Source organism: Peromyscus eremicus, chromosome 8b (assembly GCF_949786415.1).
Source record: "Peromyscus eremicus chromosome 8b, PerEre_H2_v1, whole genome shotgun sequence".
NCBI classification, from domain to species: Eukaryota; Metazoa; Chordata; class Mammalia; order Rodentia; family Cricetidae; genus Peromyscus; species Peromyscus eremicus.
In genome coordinates this window covers 59,357,851-59,385,689 of record NC_081424.1, presented here as the reverse complement: position 1 = coordinate 59,385,689, position 27,839 = coordinate 59,357,851, and the positions used below count along the sequence as shown (strand labels likewise).

The window sequence follows — 27,839 nt, the reverse complement described above, 5'->3', positions numbered from 1 at the left end:
GCAGGTTTCCCAGTGACCCACGGCCAGCAGCGGGCACTTGGCATAGGAAGCAGTCCTTTCCCCAGAGCAGGGCCAAAGCCCCCAGGCACAGCTGACTAGGAATGAGCGTGGTTACAGAGTAATGAAAAGCACTGTGTGTGTACATGCTCTTCTCAAGATCCCTGGTACATCCACTCCTCACCAGATAGTAGATGCCTGTGTAACTCTCTCCTGCCTCCAAGAGACCTCGCTCAGATCACCTATGAACTCCAGGCACATAGGCAGTAAGCAGTCTAGGCTTGTGGGTGTACCCTGATGGCAAGCATCTGCGGATAGGACTCCTGGGTCTCACGGCACCTGTAGCTACATCTCATGCTCACCCATCTCCTGCAGCCAAGGGCTCCTGGCCCAAGAGGTCCAACCCATCCTGCGTTCAACTCCCCCACTCAAGCCAGCAGTGGTCACCACGTCCCAAGGGCACCTGTGCTGTTGTTGAATCACCTGACATTCTTCCTGGCACTCACATCATCTCTACTCCCAAGCGGAGTCCGACTTTAGGGTAGAGTAGAAGTCCCTCTTTCAAGTCACAATCTCCCACACCACGATGGGTGTCCTTTCTAGCTGACCCTCCACTTCTGAAGCTAAACAGCACCTCACTGTGCTTGTTCAATCACCAAAGATCCCTAGACCCCTCTCCCAACCCCTAATCACTGTGTAAAACTGGCTAGAGCCAGGTGCAGAGACTGGCACTAACCTCATTCTGAGCCTGGTGGTTTCTGTGGTTTTTTTGCTAAAAGTTAAGCAAATGTTCATTTTGCTGAGCTCTCTCTGAGTCTCACCATTACCACCGAGTCGGCAGTTCACATGGCTGAGCTTCCTGGCTTCCAGTTCTGCAGCCAGCGATCTGACACCAACCTCAGCTGCAGGGCAGCTGGGCACAGTGCCACCTTCTCTTCTGGGCCTCTAGGGGGGGAATCTGTGATTGATCCCTCCAGTTGTGGGCAGACCTCAGTTCCTGGGGCAGGACCCAGATTCCTATTTTTTCAACAGCCGTCAGAGAGGGCACTTGCCAGCCTCTTCAAGGAACCCGCTTGGCTTGTGGTTCCTCAACTGCCTTCAACATGAGCAGCAATAGACACTTCCCTCCCAAACCTCCATCTCTTCCCTTGCCTCAGGCGAGAGAGTCTTGAGGGCCAAGTACTTTCAACTCTATCTACCCCATGTGGCTACTCATCCAAACTGAATCATGTCTGCACAGTCCCTTTTGCCAGCGATTAGGGAGCAGACATCTTTGGAGCGCTAGGCACGGTGCTGTCGGTCGGTGTGTCGGACCGTTGGCTCCGAAGGCTGAGTGACTGAAGTGGAGGGAGACAGTCACAGCAGCTAGACAGCTGTGCCTGGTGGGGGCGGCTCAGCAGGCTGGGTGAACTTCCTATCAAATAAACGCCGACGTTATGCTCTTTTGGAACTTGGATTTTTCATCTGAGCTGTTGACTATTTAAATAAATGCAAGTGCAGGGGCCGGGCAGGAGAGATGGGTCGGTTGTTAAGAGCACTTGCTGATCTTGAGGACCTGGGTCATCCACTTTGTTATCTTCTAAAACTCTTGACATTTCCAACACAGTGCACTTACCTCCTCTCTTTGTTCTTATTCATCGTGGGAACGAGAAGAAACTCTCAAGTGAAGATTCTGATGGGCGCTATGCCAGTCAAGGTCTGTCCCAGTGTGCCTGGAAACAGGTTCCACATGGATTGTCACCACACCCAAACCGCTGCCCGGCTGGTGGCCCGTCCATCTCTCTGGCACCCAGACCATAGTTCCTTCTCATGATTACTTTCAAATTTCAGATTTAATCACAGATTTGCAATGTCTGTCACACTTCCCTTATCTGTGGTCTGTGACCATAACTATGGCTTCAGACCACCTGGTGACTGTCTGTCAGCAAATGGTGATGCTAGACCAGGTGTCTGAAATTCCTTCATGATGTCCTTTTGTTTGGTGGTGGGGGGGGAGGTTTGAGACAGGATTTCTCTGAGTAACAGCCCTGGCTGTCCTAAAACTCTGTAGACCAGGCTGGCCTTGAACTCACAGAGATCTGCCTCCTGTGCACCGTGACTAAAGATACTACCACTGCCCAGTCCTTCATGACATTCTTGGATTCGTACTGACTCCATACCTCAGTGGTGACATTCACTTTTTCTGTATCTACATTGTGAAGCTTTACCCTGTTCTTTCTTATGTGTATGTGTGTGGAACATGTGCATATGTGTGTTCACGTGTGTGGGCACATGTGTGTGCAGGCCCAAGGTTGACGACATGAATCTTCTTCAGTCGCTTTTCTTACTCTTTTTTCTTGTGTGTGTCCCCCCCCCCCTCCGAGACAGGGTTTCTCTGTGTAGTTTTGGAGCTTGTCCTGGATCTTGCTCTGTAGACCAGGCTGGCCTTGAACTCACACAGATCCACCTGCCTCTGCCTCCCGAGTGCTGGGATTAAAGGTGTGCACCACCACTGCCTGGCTCTGTCTTAATCTTTAAGGCAGGGTTTCTCAACCAAACCTGGAGTATGGTTAGTCTTACTAACCAAGCTTGCTGTGAGAATCCCATCTCTACCTTAGGAGGCTGAAATTACAGGTAAGCTGCATGCCTACCTAGTGTTTACATGGATCCAAATTCTTCTCTTGTGTCATGGTAAGCCCTTTACTAAGTTTTGAAGGTTCTGACAATAGCCCCACCTTCCTTCTCCTCATGGAGTAGGCAGCCTGACATTGACATTCTTGTCATCTGGAAATGACTTTAGAGTGGGCAGGTGGGGGGGAACAGGAGTGAGAAATTGCTTTGTCTCGTGTTTTGAAGATGTAATGAACTTCACGGAGACACACTTGGTGGTGAGGAAGAACCTTTGGGTGCTAACATTTTGATGTTGTACTGGCACACACTGAAGGGTCCTACTGCGTCCCACATGAGACGCCAGCGGCCTGGAAAGGGGGAAAGTCCAACAAAAGGCAGACAGAGGGTGACAGAAAGAGTGACACTTTACTCAAGGCAGCTGATGGCAGGCAAGGGGGTGTCTTCATATCCATCCCCTCACAGGACCCCAGAAGTTTTTCTCCAAAGGATAATTTGGGGCAGGTTTCAGAGACTCTCTTAATATCGATTGTTCTTTAGAATATTTCTATACATACCTGTTTGAGAACTGCTGACTTAGGAACATTAAACACCAAAGATGACCATAGTATGCATTGAAAATCAGTTGACAAACATAGGTCTTCTATGTGATTTATTCAGGCCAAAATAAGACTCAGTGAGTGGGCATATGTGAAGGAGAACAGTGTGAGCCTGAGGACAAGGCAGAGAGGTGTCTTGCTGTGGGTAGCTTGACTATGGTTTGTAGGTTCACAGAAAAGCAGGCTGTAGGCCCTATCCTTCCAGAAGCTTTCCTCTTGGTATACTGACTGTCTAGATGGCTCTAAATTCTTTAAAGGACAGACAGAAACATTTAATCAGGAATGAATTCACCAGCAGGTGCCGGGTATACTGGCACAAGCCTTTAATTCCAGCACTCAAGAGGCAGAGGCAGGTGGATCTCTGAGTTTGAGGCTAGCCTGGTCTACAGAGAGAATTCCAGGACAGCCAGGGCTACACAGAGAAACCCTATCTCAACCTCTCCCCCATAATTCACCAATGAGGACTGGAGAGATGGCTCAGTGGTTAAGAGCACTGGCTGCTCTTCCAGAGGACCTGGGTTCAATTCTCGGCACCCACATGGCAGCTCATGACTATCTGTAATTAAAGTTTCAGATGATCTGACACCTTCATACAGACATACAGGTAGGCAGATCACCAATGTACATAAAACAAAAACAAATAAATAATTTTTAAAAAAATCAAACAATCCCCAAAAGAAAAAGGAAAAAAAGAATTTACCAAGGTCCTTATCGTCACACACAAATTCTCTTAACAGAAAATGTATAGGTTGAATCTCCAGAGGACTAACTGCTGACACATTGAGATGATGAGGCAGATTATGCTCAGGACTCTACGTGCTGTGGTGGCCCAGATGCCAATCTGTGTCCAGTGTGATTTCCTAGCAACGATATGTATCACTCTTGTGGTGACAGTTGTGGTTTGACAGGCTGATTCATTTCAAGGTACTGTGAGTGTCTGGCATTCAAGTAAACATGACAGTTATTGTCTTACTGAGAGCACTGATTGCCAACCCCAGCACTGCTGAGATCATTATTATTCTGAGTTTCACAGGGTTAGCCCAACACGCTCACAGCATTCTCCCGAGACAGGTCCTTGGGAATTGTTTCACCATGGTAATCAAGGAATGTAGATTAAGACACTGTCTCTTGAATATAATAGACACTTGAACAATTGTCGGCCTCTGCTAGTGGTGCCCTCCAGTCTGGTCTGGAAACTATGCAGGCCACATTCCAGATCCTCCTGTCCATGAGGAACCACCATGGCTGACACCGGCCATCCCTTCAGTAGGAGCTGGCCTGGTTTTCTGTATGCCTTGTCTGAATTACATTGTTTGGGGCTATTGTGTTGCCTGGTACCTTCTTGACTCTCAGGCTCATGTTAGTTCTATGTCATGAGTCAGTGCCCATCCTCAAGAGACTTTTAAAACTTCCACTGAACTGAATTTACGTAAATGCAGAAAATGTGACTTATCATAGTGCAGATAAATATTTTGCTTATGTGGGAAGTCTAGCTGGGGATTGATGTACAGTACGGCTGGCTGACCCTCATAATCTTTTTTTTTAATTTATTTATTTATTATGTATACAGCATTCCATCTGCACATATCCCTACAGGCCAGAAGAAGGCACCAGATCTCACTACAGATGCTTGTGAGCCACCATGTGGTTGCTGGGAATTGAACTCAGGACCTTTGGAATAGCAACCAGTGCTCTCAACCTCTGAGCCGTCTCTCCAGGCCCGACCCTCATAATCTTTAATTAGAGCATTTTCCCCACCAACACAATGAGCATGGGGAGAAATTACCATGTCCTGTCTCTCCCCAAGCCGCTCTAGCTAAGGGACCATACTGACCACTCCCCTGCTTCAGTCCTCCCAATGGGTGTACCATTCTCCCCTATAGGACTGGCCCTCGGCAGCCTCTGCAGTATCCTGAACCTTTACACCTCCTTCTGAGGTTCCCACCACCTGTAGCCCCCACTCTCCCCAAGTCTGTACGGATACCACCCTTCAGGGTCACCTCAGTCCTACGGCCCATGCACTTTCTGTAACTGGTCTCTGAGCTCTATCACTGTTGGTGCAAGGCTGTTTACATAAAAGAACATTCAATAATTTTAAAATTAGCTTTACTGGGGCATAATTACACACAGTTATCGAAGAAGACAGTTCAAGGGTTTTGATAGACACATGGCCACACATCAAGTAGTATTCCACTGAGTGTGGGTCCACTATGATTCACTCTGCTGCCCCTGGGCATTTAGGCTCTTCCCAGTTTGGAGCTATTAGAAGGACTTTCTCTAAAAACTCAAGTTAGTGTTTTTGCCTCCCACCTGGGTGAATGCTAGGAGCCAGTTACTGGTTTGTGCAGCCAGTGCAAAATCCAGTGCACAGCCAGCATACAGCCAGTGCACAGCCAGTGCAATCCAGTGCATAGCCAGTATACATCCAGTGCACAGCCAGCATACAGCCAGTACAATCCAGTGCATAGCCAGTGTACATCCAGTGCACAGCCAGCATACAGCCAGTGCACAGCCAGTGCAATCCAGTGCATAGCCAGTGTACATCCATTGCACAGCCAGCATACAGCCAGTGCAAAATCCAGTGCACAGCCAGTGCAATCCAGTGCACAGCCAGCATACAGCCAGTGCAACACAGTGCAAAATCCAGTGCACAGCCAGTGTCACACGAGGTGAACTCATTTTTGTCCACGTACTTGACTTCACATTCCCACCACCCAACCAGGACATCTGCAGCTGCTCCGTGTCGTGTCGTTGCGGACACCCTCACCTTCCATGGCCATCCTTGTGGGAATTAAGTAGCACCTCAGGGAGGCTGTGGCTTGGCTTCCCTAACAACATCTTTTGTACATATTCACCATCACATATTTTGTTGTCTTCCAGGTACTGAGTAGCTGAGATTCCTTGTATGTTCTGGATGTGAATAGATACGGTTTTATAAATGCTATTTTCTGATTCAAATTTTTTTTTTCATTTTCTGAAGTGTTTTGAAAAGAGCAGAAGTTTTTAATTATTTTTTATTTCAAATATTTATTATTATTATTATTATTATTATTATTATTATTGGCTTTTCGAGATAGCATTTCTCTGTGTAGCTTTGTGCCTTTCCTGGAACTCACTCTGTAGCCCAGGCTGGCCTCGAACTTACAGAGATCCACCTGCCTCTGCCTCCCGAGTGCTGGGATTAAAGGCGTGCACCGCCACCACCTTGCTGACGTTTTTAATTCTTATTAAGCATGATTTATTACTATTACTTTACAATACATGTCTTTCACAATTTATGTAAGAAAATTCTTCCATTCCTTGGGTCACGAAGATTTCTTGTGTTTCCCTCTAGATGTTCTCTGTCTCTGCTCTTGCATCTAGAGCTACAACCAATGTGAGCTCACTTTTCTTGTGGGAGAGGTGAAAGGGTGATCAGCTCTCTCACATAAGGCCCAGTACCAGCGCCATTAATTCAAGGTGTCTTTGCACTGCAGAGTCACCCCGGTGCCTTGTTTAAAAATCGGCTGACTACTTAATGTAGGTATGGTTTGTTTCTGGGCTTTGTGTCCGTCCACGGATTCCTGTTCCTTCTCCTTCATGGACGTCACCTGCCCTGACACTGAAGTGGCCTAAGTCTCACAGGGTCTCATGAATCCTCCGACTTCATTCTCTCTTGAATTCATTGTAGAATCAGAATCAGTTAGCCACTTTCTCTATTTAGAAAACCTTCCAGAGTTTTGACTTAGTTTATGTTGTAGATACACATCAATTTGTGGAGCGTGTATCTGAATAAAGAACCATTCAGCCTTGCTCTAGACACCCCTCTCCTAAATCTACACACTATTTATTTTCTCTCAGCTATTAGGATTTTCAGCATATAAATCTTGTTCATTAATGCTTTGTGGGTTTTTTGTTTTTGTTTTGTTTGTTTGTTTGTTTTTTCGAGACAGGGTTTCTCTGTGTAGCTTTGCACCTTTCCTGGAACTCGCTTTGTAGACCAGGCTGGCCTCGAACTCACAGAGATCTGCCTGGCTCTGCCTCCCAAGTGCTGGGATTAAAGGCATGTGCCACCACCACCTGTGAGTTTTTTTCAATCCTCTCACTCTCTCCTCCTCCCTCCTGCTCTCGTAATTTATCTTTTGATATTTGTTTTTTTTTTTTTTCAAGATAGTTTCACTGTGTATCCCAGACTGGCTTTGAACTCACCATCCTCCTGCCTCAGCCTTCTGAGTGCTGAGGTTACAGGCATGCACCACCACACTGGGCTTCCAGCTTTCAGTTTTTAAGTCTTCTTGTTAGGGTAGAATCATAATGGCTTTATCCATGTGGACTGTGTCTACTCATGATATTGATCACAGGAAGTTTCTGCCACATGCATTGGGCCAGGAGAGGGCATCACATCCCCTGGAACTGGAATCACACTGACTATGAGCACCTGATACGGGTGGTGCTGGGAATCAAACACAGGTCCTCCAGAAAGGCAGCGAGTGTTCTTAACCACTGCGCCACCTCTCCAGTCCTCAAATCATGAGTTTCTATCCATACACACACACACACACACACACACACACACACACACACACACACACACACACACACATATACTGTTCTGTGGGATTTTCTTGTATATTCTTAACTGGAATTTTGGGTGAAGACTCTTGTATAGTTCAAGAGCTGTGGATTTTTTTTTCTTTTTTTTTTGGTTTTTTGAGACAGGGTTTCTCTGTGTAGCTTTGCGCCTTTCCTGGAACTCACTTGGTAGCCCAGGCCTCGAACTCACAGAGATCCGCCTGGCTCTGCCTCCCGAGTGCTGGGATTAAAGGCGTGCGCCACCACCGCCCGGCTGATTTTTTTTTTTTTTTCTGATATGACTTTTCTTAAGCCAAAAAGATCAGAAATTGGAAAGTCACAGTCTATGGCTAACCAAGTGTGGTCAGGCCCATTCATTTCTATGTTCTTTACGGCTGTTTCCAAGCCACCAACGCTGGCTTGAGATGCCAAGACAGAGCCACAGGGCCTGCAGAGCCCATAGTGTTTGCTCTCTGGCTCTTCAGAAAGCGTCCTGTTAAGTGGGTATTTTCACATCAAATAATATGCAGTGCAGTATGTTCTGATGGGGTAGAATGTTCCAGAACAGGGGGTGACTGAGCACACTTTGCCTTCTTTCCTCCATAGCTTCCCCTCTGCTCTCCTAACATCTGTGCTAGTGAGTGTGTGGTTGAACCGCCCACTTCACTTTCTACACCAGGTCTGGATCTCCCCCTACACCAACGACCATGACACATGAAGTGAGGATCTGCTTTGTTTTGGCAAAGAGTGGGAGCTTGGCTAAATGTGGTCGCTTGAAAAATGTGTTGTCACTAATTCTGTTTTCATTGTTTTCCAGGAGACAATGAATTCCACAGAGCTCTACTCCTCGACTGATGATTACTCTGACCCGACTTTCTATTCTGTGCCTATGGACGACTTGCAATGCTCTTTGAAAGAAGTCAGAGAGTTCACCAGGGTATTTATGCCAATCGCCTACTCCTTAATATGTGTCTTTGGCCTCCTGGGCAATATTATGGTGGTGATGACCTTTGCCTTCTACAAGAAGGCCAGGTCCATGACTGATGTCTACCTGCTGAACATGGCCATTACAGACATCCTTTTTGTCCTCACTCTGCCATTCTGGGCAGTCACTCATGCCACTGGCACTTGGGTTTTCAACAACTCACTGTGTAAACTCATGAAAGGCATCTACGCGGTCAACTTTAACTGCGGGATGCTGCTCCTGGCCTGTATCAGCATGGACCGGTACATTGCCATCGTTCAGGCAACCAAATCTTTCCGGGTACGATCCAGAACATTGGCACACAGTAAGATCATCTGTTTGGTGGTGTGGGTCATATCGGTCTTCATCTCAAGTCCCACATTTATCTTCCATGAGAAATACGAGTTGCTGGGCAGACAGGTCTGCGAGCCCCAGTACAAGCTTGTCTTGGAGCCCATCACCTGGAAACTGCTGGGGCTGGGGCTGGAGCTGCTTTTTGGCTTCTTCATCCCTTTGCTGTTCATGGTGTTCTGCTACCTGTTCATTATCAAGACCTTGGTGCAGGCCCAAAATTCTAAAAGGCACAGGGCCATTCGTGTCGTGATCGCTGTGGTTCTCGTGTTCCTGGCTTGCCAGATCCCTCACAATGTCGTCCTCCTCGTGACTTCAGTAAACATGGGCAAAATGACCCGGACCTGCAGTGGTGAGATACGCCTCGCCTACACCAGGAACGTGGCCGAGATCCTGGCTTTCCTTCACTGCTGCCTCAACCCTGTGTTGTACGCATTTGTTGGACAGAAGTTCAGAAACTACTTCATGAAGATCATGAAGGATGTGTGGTGTGCTAAACGAAAGAACAAGGTGCCAGGTTTCCTCTGTGCCCGGGTGTACTCAGAAAGCTACGTTTCCCGGCAGACCAGTGAGATTATGGACAATGACAATGCATCATCCTTTACCATGTAACATGAAGCCACATACCCCAAAAACCTTTGTGAAACTTGCTATCACATGTGAAAGAGAGAGAGAGAGAGAGAGAAAGCCATGCCCAAATAACTATGGAAATTAAACGAAGCCTTCCTGCAGGATCAGAACCAGTTGGCAGGTGGGCACCAATAGCCAAGCTCTCCCTGGTGTGGTTGACAAGAAACGTTGGTGGCTCTTGTCTCCTGGGGTTGGTGTTCCACGAAACAAGCTGTGGGGAATGCTGGATTAGAGTGATGTGCTATGAATATGAACATATTCACAAACTGCGTGAAGGGGTCGCAGACCCAGTTAGAGCACAAAACAAGGAGACAGCTTGAGAAAGCTACAGAAGCCCTCCTGTGACTCACGGGACGCTAACAAGATGTTTACCATCCCTGATGGCAAGTGGCAAAGATCCTGTACAGCTTCCCTTTTATCACCTCAGCGAGCGCTAGGCGGCCGGGGTGGGGTGGGGGGAGGGGGGCCAAGGGCAAGTATCCACAAACTGGAACCGCAGCCTGGGAGGCAGGGACTAAGTAGGACATGGGCAGGCTGCCATCATGGGGGCTTGCTTCCCTTTCAGGAAGTGGTTTCCTGTGGCTCCCTTCCCCTCCGAGGTGGGTGGAGCCTGAGGAGGCAAGCTGGGATCCGGTTCCAGGCTAGGCTACCAGTTCAGCAGTCTCTAGCATAGTTTAACATTCATCCCATGGGTGGTAAACTTGGCTTGTCTGTAGTTGAAAGTGCTTTTCTTCCAGTTCTGAAATGGAGCTGAGGATTCTGGCCACCAAGAACTTCAAGTTAGCCCCTGAACAGGGGAAAGTGTGCTGGCCTCTGAGACCAAGTGGATTTGTGGTGTGTTTAAATTGGGAATTGAACCTAAGGTCTCACTCACATAAGGCTCCGCAAGTGTGCCGCCACTGTGCTGTATTCCAAGACCTTTCCGTATCTTTTGTTTAGAGGCGGGCCTAAGATGTCCATGCCAGTCTTGAACTTTGAAATCCTCTAAGATTACAGACCTATGATTGGCTCTGAGACTGATCTTAAGGAAGCTTTACCCAAAGTCACGGTTAGCGGTAGAATCAGGTTTTGGTAAGTCTCGTCTGCCTCATTAGAAGTTCATGAGACTCTAGTCCATAAAGTCCAGCATACGCAGGTGGCAAATATGAACTGGGAACACAGAAACACAAACCTCCTTACAGAAGTTGCTGATATGAGTGTCAAAATACTGGTGTGTGTGTGTGTGTGTGTGTGTGTGTGTGTGTGTGTGTGTGTACTCGAGTGTGGAGGCCAGAGAACTACTTCCGGTGTGCTCCTCAGGCGTTCTTTTTTCTTGTTTAAGACAGTCTCTCAGAGCTCAATAAGTAGGCTTGACTGGCAGGTCACGGGAGCCACAGATCCACTTACCTCTGCCCCCCAGCGCTAGGATTAAAAGCATGCACCACCACATTTTTTTTTTGTTTGTTTGTTTGTTTGTTTGTTTTTTTACATAGGTTCTGGACATTGAACTGGTCTTTGTGCCCACAAGGCAAGTGCTTTACTGTTGAAGCATCTCCCCAGCCCAGCACTGGAATGTAACTCCTTGGCTTACTCTGATTGTTTCACATATTAAAACATAAACTTATTCACAAGCTTTAAGAATTCTGGGTCTTTTTGTTTGCTTTGTTTTAAGAACCATTAAGAAAGTGGGGTGGGGGGGGCAGGGCAGAATGTGTACCGCTTTCGTGGAGTCCTGGTTTAATTTCTGTTGCTGTGATAAAAGACTCATCCTGACCAAAAGCAACTTTGGGAAGAACAGGTCTATTACAGTTTGCAGTTCTAGGTCACAGCCCATTATCATGTGGAAGCAATGAAGGAAAATATCAGCCAGCGTCCAGGGCAGAGAAAGAATGAATGCCTGGATCCCTGTCCACTTACTGCTCCAACGACAAGCTAGCTCTCTTACTTTTTCATACAGTTCAGGGCCCCATCCATGAAATGCCGCCACCCACATTCCGGATGGGTCTTCACACCCAACTAACAAGACAAGCCCTCCTCCCTACACACACACACACACACACACACACACACACACACACACACACACTCCAACGTCACCTAGACAACAAGTTACTAACACTCTTCCCAGATAATCCTAGGCTGTGTGAAAATTGCAGTTAAAATTAATGGGCACACGTGGTGTCCCTGGGGGCAATTTTAGTATTTCCTCAGTGGAAAACGCTTTGTTCCAAGGCTGAAATAACTTTGAAATCGTTTTTATTTTTAGTTATGAATTATTTTGTTTCTCATTAGATAATTAGAAAAGAAAGTGGACCATGCTTAGGTGACAGATTCCATCGTTCTATAAATGAGTAGAGGCCCTTAAACCCTGTGCTGGCCTCGCAGGCATGGATCCTTCTGTCAGCTGCCCATAGCCTTCGGCCTGAGTTTTTAAACTTCACATCTAAGTTTGATGAAGGCAGAGGAACACAGAATGCATTGCTGAGGGCATGGGCATCTTCTAGCCTGCAGAGGAAGACACAACAGGTAAAATGCAGAGCGTGCCGAGGTGGCCAGCTTGCAGGGGAGGGACGGAGAGCAGAGGATGCTGCTGGGTACTAGGTAGCTAAGGATCCAGAGCACAAACCAGGTCCTGGCCCTGCTCTTTCAACAACCAACTGACTCATTGCCTTTATCCTCCTATCTACTCAACCCCTTCATGGCTAGAAACCAGGACCTAAGACAAAAATAAGTGAGCCAAACACAGCGGCACCTGCCTGTGGTCCCAGCAACTGTGAGCCTGAGGCAGGAGGATCACCTGAGCCCAGTAGTTCAAAGTCAGCCTGGGCAACATAGTGAGACTATCTCAAAATATAACATAAATAAAAATTGCCGGGCGGTGGTGGCGCACGCCTTTAATCCCAGCACTCCCGAGGCAGAGGCAGGCGGATCTCTGTGAGTTCGAGGCCAGCCTGGGCTACAGAGTGAGGACAGGCTCCAAAGCTACAGAGAAACCCTGTCTCGAAACGTCCTCCCCCAAATAATAATCATAGTCATAATCATAATAAAATAAAACTGAAAATACTCATTGCTCTTCTGCTGGGATCCTGTCCTTCAGCCTTCATGGGCTGTAATGAGGTCAAAGATACATTGTTGAGTGCCCCATGAAGGCTGCATAGACCCACTGCCATGGAGGGCTAAGCAGAACCATATCACCTAGGGATTGGTGCTGTGCTGTGGGGACCCTGTGCTTCGAAAACCAGCATCCTGACTCTCTTGTCTCCCTTCTCATGTCACAGGGCTGGGTATCAAACCCCCAGGCCGTATGTGCACAGGTCACATGCTCTGCCGCCTGTTGCATCCCCAGCCTCTGACTCCCCTTGGAGGACTACCCACACTGAGAAGCTGCTGGGCTTCTTTAACATCACAGAATCAATGTCTGACTTATTTTGAACTTGTTCTTCACGTCTCTCTCCGTAAAGTCACACCGAGAGTTTCAGCCCTGCCTGCGGCGTGAGAATGTCTGTGCTTGGAGTCCGAGTTTCTCACTTCCAGTTTCTCATTCTCTCTGGGCTTGCTGCCCCCTTATCTCTCTCCATCTGCTGCTAAGGTGGCCCCTCCTCCATGCTCTGACAACCCTGGATGCTTTCACACCACAGGGACCAGGGTAGCTAACTAAGAGTGGATCCCTAGGGTTTTCCTGCAGACCAGGGCCAATGCCACCTCGCCCATGAACTTCCAGCTCTCACCCTCTGCTAATGGCTGCAAGCAGGCAGCACGTACTCTTGGTTCTGGCATCTGTATGGCAGTGAGTGAGAAGTGGGGCAGCCATGGGACGGGGCACACTGCCTGACGGAGAGCGGCCAGCAGAGCACAGAGGATGGGTCACATTAGCAGCGAGTGGTAGGATATAAGGGGCACCAAGCCTGTGGGAGTGGCTGCTTGTGAAGAGAATGAGAAACTGGAATTGAGAAACTTGGGACTCCAGCACAGAAATTCTCATGCCATAGACATGTGCCCTGGTGAGCCTTCAGGCTGGCACAGAGAGCATTGGAGGCTTTGGACAGGGGCTTAGTTCCCGCCCTCCTGTCAGCTCATGGTCCTCTAGCTCAGCTCCCTAAACTCAAGCCACACAACCCTTGCAGTCCCTGGCAAGGCAGCGAGGGACTGCTGTGACCTTGCTCTACACACCATCGAATTCCCTCTCTCTCCTTTTTGGCTGAGACCTGCCTCCCTCCCAACTGCCCAAACACAAGTCAATCTGGAGTCACATCTAGTCCTTAGCAGTGGCTTCCTGACTCCTAGTGTGGAGGCTGGTCCTGTGGTATAGAATGTAACTCTACAGCAAAACAAAATTGGTAAAAGCAAGCCCCCTCTTTGTTCCCTAGTGCTGAAGGGCTTTCCAAACCCCTTTAGGACCCAGTAGCACCATTTATCATACAATCCAGGACTCTCCTAAAATCCCAGAACTAAAGGGATGTGGAGGCTCTTTCACTTCAGGACCTCCTGCATGCTGTACATAGTGTCTGTTTCTCCTAATGCTCTCTGACTTCACAGCCTCCTTTCAGCTGCCTACAGCCATGAGCTAAAACTCCCTTAATAAAACAAAGTTCCTGAAAGGCAATTCACCTCAGTTTCCTTTTTTATGAACTTGTTCTGTTGTTCATAACACCTGGTTTGCAAAATGACTCAGACATGTGATCACAGTCACACCAACAGCACATGAAACGGAGAAATAACTTCCACAAAACTGCTGGGGCAGTGCTTTCCAAGAGGATGATGGGAAATGCTGCAGAGGTCCACTGGGACCTGGACCCAGAACCAGGAAGAGTTTGAAGATTTGAGCTGCTCTGTGAGGTCTACATGCTGCTGCCTCATCCATGCACATGCGTACACACTCCTCAAAATCCCTGAACCACAGGTGAAGTGGCCGGAGACCGTCAGGCTGAGCATGTGCCTTATCACCTCCCACGCGTCCTCACTCTGCCTCCAGACAGGGCCACCGTGCAACCCGAGGCCTGAGAATGTGTGTTCCCTCTTCCTGTTTTATCAAAGCAGGATTGCTAATCCAGGGCTACACTTGATCCCTTCTGCTTGCATAGTCCATGCAGAAAACCAAAGCCCACACCTGCGGCTGTTCTGTACAGTCCAAATAATGAGCTACCAGAGACATGCATGCTTCCTGTTTTGAATGAGTGAATATATATATATATATATATATATATATATATATATGCTATGTATTACATATAATTGTTACATTTTTGTTACATGTAATTGTTTTATATATATATAGAGAGAGAGAGACAGAGAGAGACAGAGAGACAGCGAGAGACAGACAGACAGACAGACAGAGACAGAGAGAGAGAGACACAGAGAGCAAGAAAAGTAAAAGAATAAACAGCCAATTGAAAAAAGCAACAGACAGACAGAAAAACATCGTCAAACTGGGTGCTAATAACGCCCAGCAGAATTAACTAGAGACAGAAACTGAAAGAGAAAACGAAGGTGACATCATCAAATCAGAAACTTACAGGCAACCAGCAGGAATCGCCTGAGGAAGCTGAGGCGGCTGGCTGTTGTTCCCATGTCGGGGCTTTCTCTCCATGGATGAGCATCCTGCTTCTCGTTCTCTTTTTAGGCATTTTTGTACCGTGGTAAACCTTGCTGGAAACGGTCCCCCTTCTGGCTGGTCTCAAGGATTCAGTGTTGTCAATGTCCTTAGCTGCTTGCTGGTGTTCCTTCTCCTGGACAGCCTGGCCCAGGACAGGAGGGCTTATGGGAAACAAGGAAGGGCCCCTTGATCCAAGAGTCCACTTTCAACAAGTTGTCATAGCATATGGCAGCTTACCAATATAATTTGCATTACAGCAGCAAGCTTGACCCTGTGGGAAAGCAACTGATGGTCTCTGACTGTCCTTAGTCATCCTGGGAATACAGAAAGTTTTGCTCCCAGGTGTATAAGGTTCAGTCCCAGACAACACAGGTACACGATGTGATGCATATACTTTGTGCTGTTTACCTTCCTGAAATCCAGGATACCAGAGGGATCCCATAGGGTCTACAATGGTACAGTTATCGACCCCTTCTTCCTCCTCCTCTTCCTCCTCCTCCTCCTCCTCCTCCTCCTCCTCCTCCTCCTCCTCCTCCTCTCCTCTCTCTTTCCTCTCCCTCTATTACTTCATTATTTCAGTAGGAGGGACCTGGGGTTGGAAGCTTCCTGGCTGTGGAAATGGTACTGGGAACTCAGTCTGAGTGCTGCAGCCTGCAGGTGGAGAGACAAAGGGTTGGATGTCCCAGAACCATGTTCCGTTCACTGGCCTGGGGCTATACAATTTCTAAATGGGGCTTCGATGTTTCCAGGAGGATGAAGTGCCCTTCTTGGACTTCTCCTGGAACCATACCTCACAGCAACTTATGTGTGTTTACAATTTTATAATCTGCCACGAGAGGGCGATAAGTGCACATCCACAGAGGTGGCACTTCCCTCCTCAGACCTGCGGGTAATTAGAGCCTTCCCGGCCGGTTCCCTTTGACAGCCCTCTCAGAAGAAGAGCCCTGCACCAGACAGTGTGCCCACAGGGGATACGGCAGGCTGCATTTGCTTCTGGTTCCTTCTACAGCCTGGTCAGGCGACTGCTGGCCCTGAGAACACAGAGTCCATGCTTGATGGTCCTTACTGGGAGAAGCAGAGAACCATAAATCCACCAGAGACCTGCACAGGAGAAGGTGTTGAGATGATCAGAGTGTGGTTGGCTTGGTAGGAACCCAGGATGTTAACACTGGTGGTTCTTCGTGTAGGAGGCTTAGATGCCTCCTTTAAAATGCCTGCTCCATAAGTACTTTAGAGAGGGGCTTGTTTCTTGGTTTTGTTTCTTGGTTTTTTGTTGAGACAGGGTCTCTTTAGCTGTGTAGCACAAACTAGCCTTGAACTTCTGATCCTCCCGACTCAGCCTCTTGAGAACTGGAGTAGAGGCATTTGCCAAGCCCTGTAATAAATATTTTTACTTTTTTTTAAAAAAAAAAAATGTACTCTTTGCGCGCGCGCGCCTGCGCGCGTGCGTGTGCGTGTGTGTGTGTGTGTGTGTGTGTGTGTGTGTGTGTGTGTGTGTGTGTGGCAGAGCACACATGCAAGGTCAGTCAGTTCTCCCTCTGCAGCCCTGGTTTTGAGGCAGGGTCTAGCTTGCTTCTGCTGCTGCTGTTCAGCTTGTGTGATTCTGGCTGGTTCTCCTGCCTCCACCTTCCACCTTGGGAGACATGCTAGGATTTCAATGGCCACACCCAGATCATCGGGCTTGCTGGCAAGCGCCTTCACTGCTGAGCCATCTCCCTGCTCTCTGTACTCCCCCGCCCCTCCCCGGGGATCTCATCGTTTGGTTGTTTATTTAGTTTGGTTTTTGCTTTTTTGAGACAGGGTTTCTCTGTGTAGCCCTGGTTGTCCTGGAATACACACTGTAGACCAGGCTGGCCTCAAACTCAGAGACCTGCCTGCCTCTGCCTCGGGAGTGCTCAGGGTGCACCGCCACCACCGCCCGGCTTTGTGTTACTCTTTAAGTCCTGACTTCGACAGGACTCAGAAGCAGAAGCTCTCAGCGAAGACAGCTTCTGACACTTGGCTATCTGCTCCTGGCATGTTCTTTGCTTTCCCTCATTCTCTTGGCCAAAAGTTTAGCAAATCACAGCCTCTTAGTGTATTGTTTCTTCAGAACAATACATTGGCATTGGTATTGTAGGACACATGGACTAATAAGATACTGAATCTTGGGTGCCTTAGTTCTGGCTTCTTACCTTCTTGGTTTAAGGACTTTCTGACAACGTATTGGTGGAAATCATTCATTTAGAGGAATTGAAAAGCTTTTGGATTCTGCTAGCCTTTTGGGACCTCAACTGCCAAGACACAGTAGTATCTGTCAGTCCAGGCATACACTTCTCTCCTCTTTTTTTTAAACAATAACTAAGCCAAGAACACTCAGATTGGCATCTGTGAATAGACTTGTGCTTCCTCTCCCCAGTTCTCCTTGGTCTATAGCAGGAATGCCCCTTACTCAACAGCAGGCCCACTCTGCTGGAGGTCAAGACACCTTGCTTCATTGCTTCATGGGAAAACCTTGTTGCCTTGAGGTGTCCTGACAGGTTGACCTGGGTCCCTCCACCCTACCACCCCGGTACATGTGTGCTGTCAGCAACCACACCTAGCTGGTCTCTTCAAACTTGTTCCATACCCAACTCAGCACTCCACTAGAACAGCTCTGCCCACCCCTCTGTGTTGTGTTGAAAAGATTAGCAGCTCTCATCCTCCAGGAGGAAGTCCAGGCTTCTGGCCTGGTGCCCATGACCTTGGCCAGTCACCCCTAAGGCACCCCAGTGTGAATCCATGCTTCAGTGCTTGGGTTCAGCAGTCCACACGGTGCCATGTGCTCCCCATGGCTATTGACATTTAAGTTACTTAAATGCAATTCCAAACTTTAGATTCATGGCTACCCAACCACATTTGAAGTGCTTACTCATCTTAAGGCTTGTGACCTCTGTTGTAGATGGCACAGAGGTCCTGCTCTACCAAATCCTCTGGTTCGGGATTTACTGATTCAAGGATGGCTCCAGCAAGTTCCCAGAAGAGAAACGTTGAAGGGTATAGGTAGCTTGTAAAACTTCCAGAGAGCAGGAAATCGAGCCTGGGGGCCTTGTGACTGTGAGGAACCAATGTCCCTCGAGGCTCAGCCTAAAGGACTCTGCCCTTTGTGAAGCACTCTGTGCCTCAGTGGGAGAACTGATGAGCAGACCCAGGAGGAAAATCTAAATAACTACTGTTGATGTGACCATGTACCCGGCTCCTTCCAGATTATCACCTATTGAAGTCCTGACCCCCAGGACCTATTTTGTGTGACTGTATTTGGAGATGGGGTCTTCACGGAGGCCATCAAGATTATGCCATTTGGGGTGGCCCTAATCAGGTATAACCAGTGTCCTTATTTAAAGGGAGGCTTGGGGGTCTGGGGAGATGACTCTGTGGGTAAGAGAACTTCCTAACAATAATAAGGATGGAGTTGGATCCCAGAACACACATACCAAGTTGGGTATTGGGGACACATCTGTAACCCCAGCTCTGCAGGGGAGCAGAGACAGGAGAACTACTGGGGCTTGCTAGTCAAGCCTAGCAGAGCATGACATGAGACCCTGCCTCCTGGGAGGAAGCAGAGTGACAGAGGAGGCTGCCCTGTGCCCTCTTCTCCTTCCACACATGAATACAGGCACCCACACCTGCACATGCACACATGCAAATACATATTTAAATCACTTTAAAGGAAGTTTGGACACAGTGACAGCTATACAGAGATGCTGTGTAGAGTTGTAAAGACAAGACACCATTTGGAAGCTAAAAAAAAAAAGGGACCTTGGAGGAACCAGCCCTTCTGCTGTTAATGGTTTGAATCTGAAAAGTCCTTCACAGTTCCATGTTTTGTTTCCAGTTGGCAGTGCTATTTTGGGGGGCCTGGAAGTCTTTAGGAGGTGGGGCCTGCCTGGCTAAAGTATATTGTTGCTTGTTTTTGCTCCTTTGGGGAGCCCACCACCCAGCTCCCAAATAAATCACCCACAGAGGCTTATTATTTCTTATAAATGCCCAGCCTTAGCTCGGCTTGCTTCTAGCCAGCTCCTCTTAATTCAAATTACCCCATCTACCTTTCGCCTCTGGGCCTTTTCCTATCTTACTTCTACAATCTTACTTTTACCAACATACCATGGCTGGCTGGGTGGCTGGGTGGCTGTGTGGCTGTGTGGCTGTGTGGCTGGGTGGCTGGGTGGCTGTGTGGCTGGGTGGCTGGGTGGCTGTGTGGCTGTATGACTGTGTGGTCGTGTGTCTGGGTGTCTGGGTGTCTGTGTGTCTGGGTGTCTGTGTGGCTGTGTGGCTGGGTGGCTGGGTGGCTGGGTGGCTGGGTGGCTGGCCCCTTCTTTTCTCGATCCTTCGTCTCTTGCTCCTCAAATTTCTTTTCCTCCCAGATTTCTCCTTCTATTTATTCTCTCTGCCTGCCAGCCCCACCTGTCCTTTCTCCTGCCTTGCTATTGGCCATTTGGCTCTTTATTAGACCAATCAGGTGTTTTAGACAGGCAAAGTAACCCAGCTTCACAGAGTTAAGCAAATGCAACATCAAAGAATACAGCACATCTTTCCATCATTATAAGAGCAAACGTTCCACAGTATAAACAAATGTAACACAACCTAAATTAATGTTCTACAACAAATGTAGGTCATGAAAGGCAGGTCATTGAAAGTGACACCTAGCCCTGGATCTGGCCGGTCTCGCTGTTTCCTGGTCTGCTGTGATGTGAGCCACCCCACTCCATGCTCTTGTCTCTATGAATAAGCCCCTCTACTTTGCCTTCCCTGCCATGATGAACAGAACCATGAGCTAATAAATCTTTCCTCCTCTGTTTTCTTTAGGTGTTCTGAACAGGTTGATGGAAATGTGACTGATACTCCTGCTGACACCTTGGTCATGGATGCCCAGCCCCCACAACTCTGAGAACAGTGTCTAGTTAAGCCATCCATTGATGGGAGTTTGTTGTAGCAGCTCTAGGAAACTCAAACAGCTACCACAGATAGTCCTTATCCCCCAAGTAGGGCCCACTGGTATCCCCAACTGATTGAGTGTCCCCATATTCCTTTTCCTACCTATGACTTGACTTATTTGGAAATTGTGTTAGCTTTCTGTTACTGTGACAAAATAACAGAAATCATTATATTAAAAACAAGAAAGGTTCAGTTGTAGAGAATTCAGTCTATGACGGGTCCCATTGCTCTGAACTTGTGGTAGCATAGCACCAGACGGTGGGCTCACGTGGCACAGGAAGCTCATGGTTAGAACATGAGGGAAAGAAGGGCTGAGTGTCATGACCTTCTTTCAGGGCATGCCTCCAATAACCTTCCCATCTTCTAAAGCTTCTATTTCCCCCATAGCTTTAAGACAAAGACTAAAGGCCTTTAGTATAGCAGCCCTTGGGAAATTCCAAATCCAAAGAACAGCAGAAACTTTCCTTGTGAGTTCCTGTTTTCTACCCCTGCTCGCCCATGCCCTGGGCAGTTACCTGTTCATGGTGTTGCAGATGCCACTGATAATAATTTACTATGAGGCAAGGCAGTTCAGGGAGGGACGTCTACCCATTCCCCACTGTGGAGAGCCCAGAGTGTAGCTCAGCACCTTTGGGTGTTCGCTGTATAGAGCTGGCTACAAATCAGACTTGCTAGCCAGAGAGCACCCTCACCTCCTGAGGCCTCAGGCAAAGTACAGTGGGCAGGTTCCCCCGGCATAGGCTATTTCCCATACCAGGTAGCTGTGCTTAGGGACCTGGCCAGCTGGATGACAAGATATCCACTCCCAAGGCATGGCACCCCTGCTGGGCACATCCAAATCCAAGTGTGCTCGCTGAGTTTTGTAAACTGTCAGGCTGTGTTGGATCCCATGACCAGTCTTTTAGAGTCTGCTAGGACCTGGGAAAAATCCAGAAGTTGTTTTTCAAGAAGAGAAAAGAGAGAGAGTAGGGGCCATGGGAGGAACCTATCTGATACACAATACAGATTTGTATGAAAATGTCCTTTTTGAAATAGCATCATGTACAATGGGCATGCACCATTAATTTTATTTTATTTTTTAAAGAAAACAGTTATTTGCTGAAGGGAACATGGTGTCTTCTACAGCCTCAGGGGTTGATTGTGGCCTCTGGGACCGGGGTCCATGGAGATGCTTGTGGCACCTTTTTCCTGTAAGTGTCAGGGCCCCTTCCAGCCAGTTCTGTGCTTGCCTGTCCTGCATCCCTGACTGGAGCCCTTCTAGAACCTCCCCCTGAGATGGGGATGCCTGGCCCTGTGGCCCAGGGCTCTGCCGTCTACATAGCTGACCTTCCCCAGCCTCTAAGCACAGAGTCCCTCAGGGATTGAACCTCACCGTCTCAAGGAAGCATGGCAATTGTCCTGCCTACCTCCCGGGAATCTCTGTTTGGTCATCCTCCTCCTGGCATACAGCAGAGCCTGGGATGGATGCATCCCTCCCGATTCAGCGTCCGCGTTTCTGTGGAGGTGTGAGCACTGGAGACCCCTTATCTTATATCTGTTGCCAGCAGCACCACCTGGCACCTTTGGTGTCTAATGACACCTGTGGGCAGACAAAGAATTAAAGGTGAATGGAGAGATTTAAAATTGGACAAGGACCTAAGTCATACACAGGACTGATCTGACGTTAATGTGTTAGAGAAAACTCCCTTGCCTTCTGCTCCTGTCTCACTCCCCACAGAGTCCCTGGGAAATCTAATGCCACATGGCAAGAAAATGTGTGTGCTTGAGCAGGTGTCTCAGGCTAAGCTGCAGCCCTGAGGTTTGTGAGGGTGACATCCTGCCCTAGGTGCTTTGGGAGGTGGGCTGTGACATGCAGTCGCATGACTTTCTCAGAGCTCTGGGGCCTGGGGACAAGGAAAGGTATGGGCAGCACAGGGCCACAGCTGACTCCACTCCTTGCTCTGTTGGTGGAATGTTGGGGTGTGGCTGCTGCCTGGCGGCTTCCCCTTGGACAGCTGATGAGCACACAGCAAATATTAGCTTTCAGATAGCTGCTCTGTCCATCAGGGCTAGTCGCTGTGGTCCACGTGGCAGTGTCTCTGAGGGCGAGTAAGCAAAGCTAACCCAGTCGGACTTCGATCTGTTTTCTGAGTGAGAAGAACAGGCTAAGACTGCCACCTTCTCATGTGGGTGGCTCACCGTGGATGGCTCCTCCAGCCTCAGCTTCCAGGCACTGGGTCAGCTGGCCAGGTCAGCCACACTTCTACATCACAGCTCAGCTGGCAAACATCAGCTTCCCTGATTTTGTTTCATTTAGAAACCAGTCCCACTGAGGCTGAGTCCTTGGAACCCAAGGTGGCCCTGTGGCTTCCTGCTACGGGGACTCAGCGTTGTCTTGAACTAAGGCACACCTGAGCAAGAGGAGGAAGACACAATCACCAAGATAAGTGAGCATTCCTGGAGGATCCCAGATGTGGCAGTGCCCGCCTATAATCCCTGCACCTGGGAAGAGAGGACAGGAGGTTGGGAGCTGGGAGCCAGCCTGTGCTGTGTAACACCCATTTCAAACGGAACAAAAACAGAGAACACAGACTTAGGGAGAACTGCAGAGGAGACCGGCCTGGTGCATGGCAGGGCAGAGGCTGAAGCCTCTGGCTGCTGAGGGGAAGGAGCCAAGCCTCTGTGCCTTTGGAGGGCAGGAAGGTTCCTTTGCATCTGCTCGGAGCATCATTTAGATGCAAAGATCTCAAACACACCTAAACTACAGCACTTAAATCTGAAGGGGATAAAGGAAACTCAGGGAGAGCCACACCCCAGAAATATGCTGAGTCCCAGGCATAGACCTTGCCAACGACAGCCTAACAAATGGAACAGTGGTACAGGCATTTGGGAACCTTGCAGCATGTCAGCCACAGGTGGACAGAATGCTTCCACCCGCATGGAGGTGTTCCTGCTACACTGGTGCCCTGGACTTATCTGAAACAGGACAGTGAGGATATACACTAATGGGTTAGTATCTCTGAGGCCAGTGCTGACCACCAGCTGTACTGGGAGCCATAGGGAAATGTGGCCATTGTGCTGGCTCATGAGTGTTGTGGGGCATTCCCTGGAGAAGACTGTTTAAGTCCATAGAAAGTCCTTTATCAGCGACAACACTGGGTGTTCGGGATCCCAGTGTAGCACCAACCTTTCTCAGGGTGAGTTTTTAAGCACAAAAACCATGTTCTGGGTTGACTTCAGTTAATAAGAACAGTTAGCCTGTCAGTTAGCTGACAGAAGTAGAACTACAGAAGCCAGAAAGCAAGGTAGAGACTTTCCCAGAACTGTGGACTTTGATGGACTAGGTCTTTGTTTTCATTTTGGCAAGTGATACTGTCTATGTGCCGAGTTTTATGGCCAGATTGGTATTTCCATCAGGGACTCAGTTGTACTAAGGTTTGGTGCCTGTTACAGTTTCAGTAGAGCTTTATAAGGATTTATGCTAACTCCAATTCTAGAATCTCTGCAATAAAATGTTTGACAAGTATAAGAAACTAAAGGGAGCAATGGCAGCATTGTTTGCTCACCGAATCCACTGCACAGGACGACCTGAGCATGTGGTACCACAGGGACAAGCTGAGCATGTGGTACAGGGCATCCTGTGACAGCTCATGTAGGACCAACTTAGCTAGGAGGATACCTTTGCAACTAAGGCTGCTGGGATGTGAGTCAGTAAGAATAACTTCATGTACCTTTACGTGAGCACAGGCTTTAATGGTGGTGGACAGCACTATGTACATTAAACACTAAAATTACTCCTGGGAGGGAAGAGCTGGTCTTCAGCTATGTGATAACCTGTGAGTTTCCTGTTGATACAAATGAGTTGCCATGAGAGGTGGTGAACCAAGCAAGAAGTGATGGTGCAGGCCTGTGATTCCAGCATTAGGGAAGCTGGCACAGGGGACTGTGAGTTCCAGGCCAGCTTGAGCTATGTGGTAAGAAGAGAAACCCCGTGGGGACGGAAGGGAGGGACCGGGAGGAGAGGTGGGGAGATGGGGAGGGGAAAGTAGGTAAGACTGCCTGACTTGAAGTGATAGGATTTTTTTTTTTTTTTTTTGGTTTTTCGAGACAGGGTTTCTCTGTGTAGTTTTGCGCCTTTCCTGGAACTCACTTGGTAGACCAGGCTGGCCTTGAACTCACAGAGATCCACCTGGCTCTGCCTCCCGAGTGCTGGGATTAAAGGCGTGCGCCACCACCGCCCGGCGAAGTGATAGGATTTTAAAACTACCATGTTTGCCTCAAAGAAAATCAATTCTCCTGAAAAAAGACGAACCCATTTTGTCAATATGACTGCACCCGTTGACGATGTTATGACTAGGTTCAGTTTTGGAAAACTTTTCAGTCTGGCTACACTTTGAAGACATTCCATTTTATGAAATTCAAATTTTGTCAATTAGAATTTAGTATCTGAACTGAAAGGAATCATGTATCTAAAATATATACCAGATCTTGAGGACTTGGTGCAAAAAGAAGAAAACAGAATTCAATAATGGTTGCTGACAGAGCATAGGGGCAGCTATCTTCTTGTAGTGTGGGTTTTCAGCTCCCTGGTCTGACCAGCACCAGACAAAAAAAAGTGTTCCTTGTGTGTTTTAGATATGGATCCCTTATCAGACAGGTGATCTGCAAACATTTCCTCCCATTCTATAGTCTTGTTTTTCCCTTCCAGGACCAGGAAATCATAGAATTTTATGTCAGTGTTTCAACATCTGTAGTACATATTCTTTTCAATATTCACATTCTCCTGTGTGTGGCCACTGGGAGCCCCTAAAAGATGGCTTCCTGCTCTGTTGCTATCGGTAGAATTCCAGTCAGTATGCTGAGCAGACTGGAGGAACACCTGGCACTCTGGCAATCACAGACTCAGCTCTTTTTTTTTTTTTTAAATATTTATTTATTTATTTATTATGCATACAGTGTTCTGCCTGCATCCCTGTAGGCCAGAAGAGGGCACCAGATTACATTACAGATGGTTATAAGACATCACGCGGTTGCTAGGAATTGAACTCAGGACCTTTGGAAGAACAGCCAGTGCTCTTAACCTCTGAGCCATCTCTCCAGCCCCAGACTCTACTCTTGCTGACTGTGGCCAGGGAGCTCAGCTTCCTCATGGAAAGCTCTGTAAGCAGAAACATGTCACTTTGCTGTGGATCTAGCTTCTTGGAACTTGGTTGTCACCCTGCATGGAAACAGGGCCGTGTGCAAGAGAAGCAGACAGGCAGACCAGGACAGACAGTAAGAGAAGCCATAGCCCTGACCTCCCCAAGTTCAGAAATCAGCAGGGATACCATCCTTGGTGCTTGCCCTTTGACAGGGGAGCTAAGCTCGCAGCATTAGAGAGCTGTGACCCAGCTTGTTAACCAGAGGAGGATATAGCAGGTAGAGCGGCTGAGGTTCCTTAAGGAAGGAGGAAGGGGCAGGGAGTATTATGGAGTGTGCTGTGACAGCACCAAGACATTATTCATTTTCTTTTTTTGTTGGAGTCACAATCCACAGAAGGTACATGTTCCATCCTTGATTTTCTCATTGCCATGGATGTTATCCCTACGATGGTGGTGCATGCCTTTAATCCTAGCACTCGGGAGGCAGAGCCAGGCTGATTTCTGTAAGTTCAAGGCCAGCTACAAAGTGAGTTCCAGGACAGCCAGGGCTACACAGAGAAACCCTGTCTGGAAAAACAAAACAAACAAACAAACAAAGATTCAACCTACAGGGTGTGACAATAATAGTTACTGTGTCTATGTTATAGATTAGGAAAGTGAGGCCCTGTAGGATTTAATGACTTCCACTTGTGGACAACTCTGAGCATTCCAGGGCGCCCCGACTCAGAAAGCTCAACTGGCCCCTCCAACACGTGGGATGTTCTGAGTGGATGGGCTCTGGGGCTAAGGGGCTTTGGATGCAGGCTGCCCCAGAAAACTACACTAACAAACTCTCTGATGCAAACAGACTTCACACTTACATGACCAAGAGCTCCCCTTTCCGCTCGGCTCCCGAGGACACGGCTGTGTTTATGCGGGAACTAAGAGCGGTCCCTGTGGCTTGGATGGCAGCCTAGCACTCTGCCATGATCCCGTCCTCCCAGCTTTCAGTGGGGAACTTTCAGTGTTTACTGACCCCTATGTGAGTCCCTCACTTCCACAGTGACCAGACTGCGGCTGTTTCTGAGTCCCTTGTCTCTCTAACACTTATTCATTAGGGAACCTCAAAGCTGCCAGCCTGTGAGACCCGTCTTTTGTGACTTCTCTGTCTGTGGGTGAGAACCAGAACCCGGGAAGAAGATGGAGAGCGAAGGCAAATGCTCGTGTGGGACAGTTCATCAGGCACAAACCCAGCAACTCACCGCCCCCTCTTTAAGTGGCTTCATTCTCTAGTCTGGGGCCCTTCACCCTCTGCTCCTTGAACTAGGTTAGGTGTCCTAACAGGCTGAGCAGAGGTCAGTGACAGAGATAGAGCTGAAGAAAGCAGAAACAACACAAAGGATGCCGGTCGTTACACAGTTATTTTCCTTTTGAGACATGAAGACAGGATGTAGAGAAAAGAGCAGCTCAGGAGTCTGGGAAACTGCCTCTTTACATTACCTCAGGACTTATCTGAGAGCTGGGTCTGAGATGCTCACATCAGTTGACATGGGTGACAGGATTTTATTTACAGTTTGGGCCAAAACTGGGTACAGAAGCTCTCTGCCTGCACATTGCCACAGTAATGTGGTTACTTATACTAAAGATGAAGCAAAACCATGTATAGATGAACTGGGGGCCCCAGTTACCAGCCTGGGAGAGATTTCTTCTGGTAGATAACTTTTCTCCTGCACCAGGGTTCCAGGGTGGCTATTTTCACATCTAGCAAGCTATTCCTGAAGCATCTAAATTCCAATTCTCGGCTACAGTACCAACAACACTGCCAGGCAGACAGTAGATTTTCACCATCCTCAGCTCCACACGATGCTTGGATAAGAGCTGAGCTGGAGAGTGAAGGGTTTAGCTCAGACTTGGAACCCCTCAGCCTCACCCCTCTTCCTGATTGATAGGACAGAAAATGCACAAGGTGTGGTTGCTCAGGCCTGTAATCCCAGCACTGCTGTCATCCCAGCAGAAGGACTGTGGGTCTCTAGCTGGCTGTTCAGTAAGAACCCGCCTCAAACATCAAAAACTGAAAATAAAAAGGTGAAGACGAAGGAGAACGGAGGTACACTTGCTTCAGCAGCAGCCTGGTCAAAGGGTGGGAATACATAGCAACACCATGAGGGAATTAGCGAGACCATGATGAATATGCTGTGTAGACAAAGGAAAACCCATAGCATGGGCCTGCAGGTAAGCCATAAGAGATGTTTGGGACAGGGTTCTGCTGTATAGACTAAGCTGGGCTGGAACTCCCTATGTAACTCAAAACTGACCTCAAACTTGCAATCTTTCAGTGTCTGCTTCCTATGTGCTGTAGTAACAGGCCTGTGGCACTGAGCCTGGCAAGCTATTTTTATTTTTTTCAGTTCAACATTCTTTTTGTGTGTGCTGGAGATCAAAGCCAGAGCCCACATGCTAGGTGTTATGGTTTGAATGTGAAATGTCCAAATGTCTCCTATAGGATCATAGTTTGA

General features: G+C 48.2%; 1 protein-coding gene and 1 long non-coding RNA gene across 2 annotated transcripts; one reads left to right on the top strand and one right to left on the bottom strand.

The window, feature by feature from the left end:
• The first annotated feature begins 8,568 nt into the window (after positions 1–8,568).
• Positions 8,569–9,681, top strand: Ccr6 (C-C motif chemokine receptor 6). Its single transcript, XM_059272411.1, has one exon. The coding sequence runs from the start codon at positions 8,578–8,580 to the stop codon at positions 9,679–9,681; it is 1,104 nt and encodes a 367-aa protein (XP_059128394.1). The 5' UTR covers positions 8,569–8,577.
• A 2,236-nt stretch (positions 9,682–11,917) lies between these two features.
• Positions 11,918–15,622, bottom strand: LOC131918329 (uncharacterized). The gene is made up of 2 exons (XR_009380950.1): positions 15,192–15,622; positions 11,918–12,183 (listed from the first exon to the last, which is right to left on the bottom strand). It is a non-coding gene; the product is annotated as an uncharacterized LOC131918329 (long non-coding RNA).
• Positions 15,623–27,839: the final 12,217 nt, after the last annotated feature.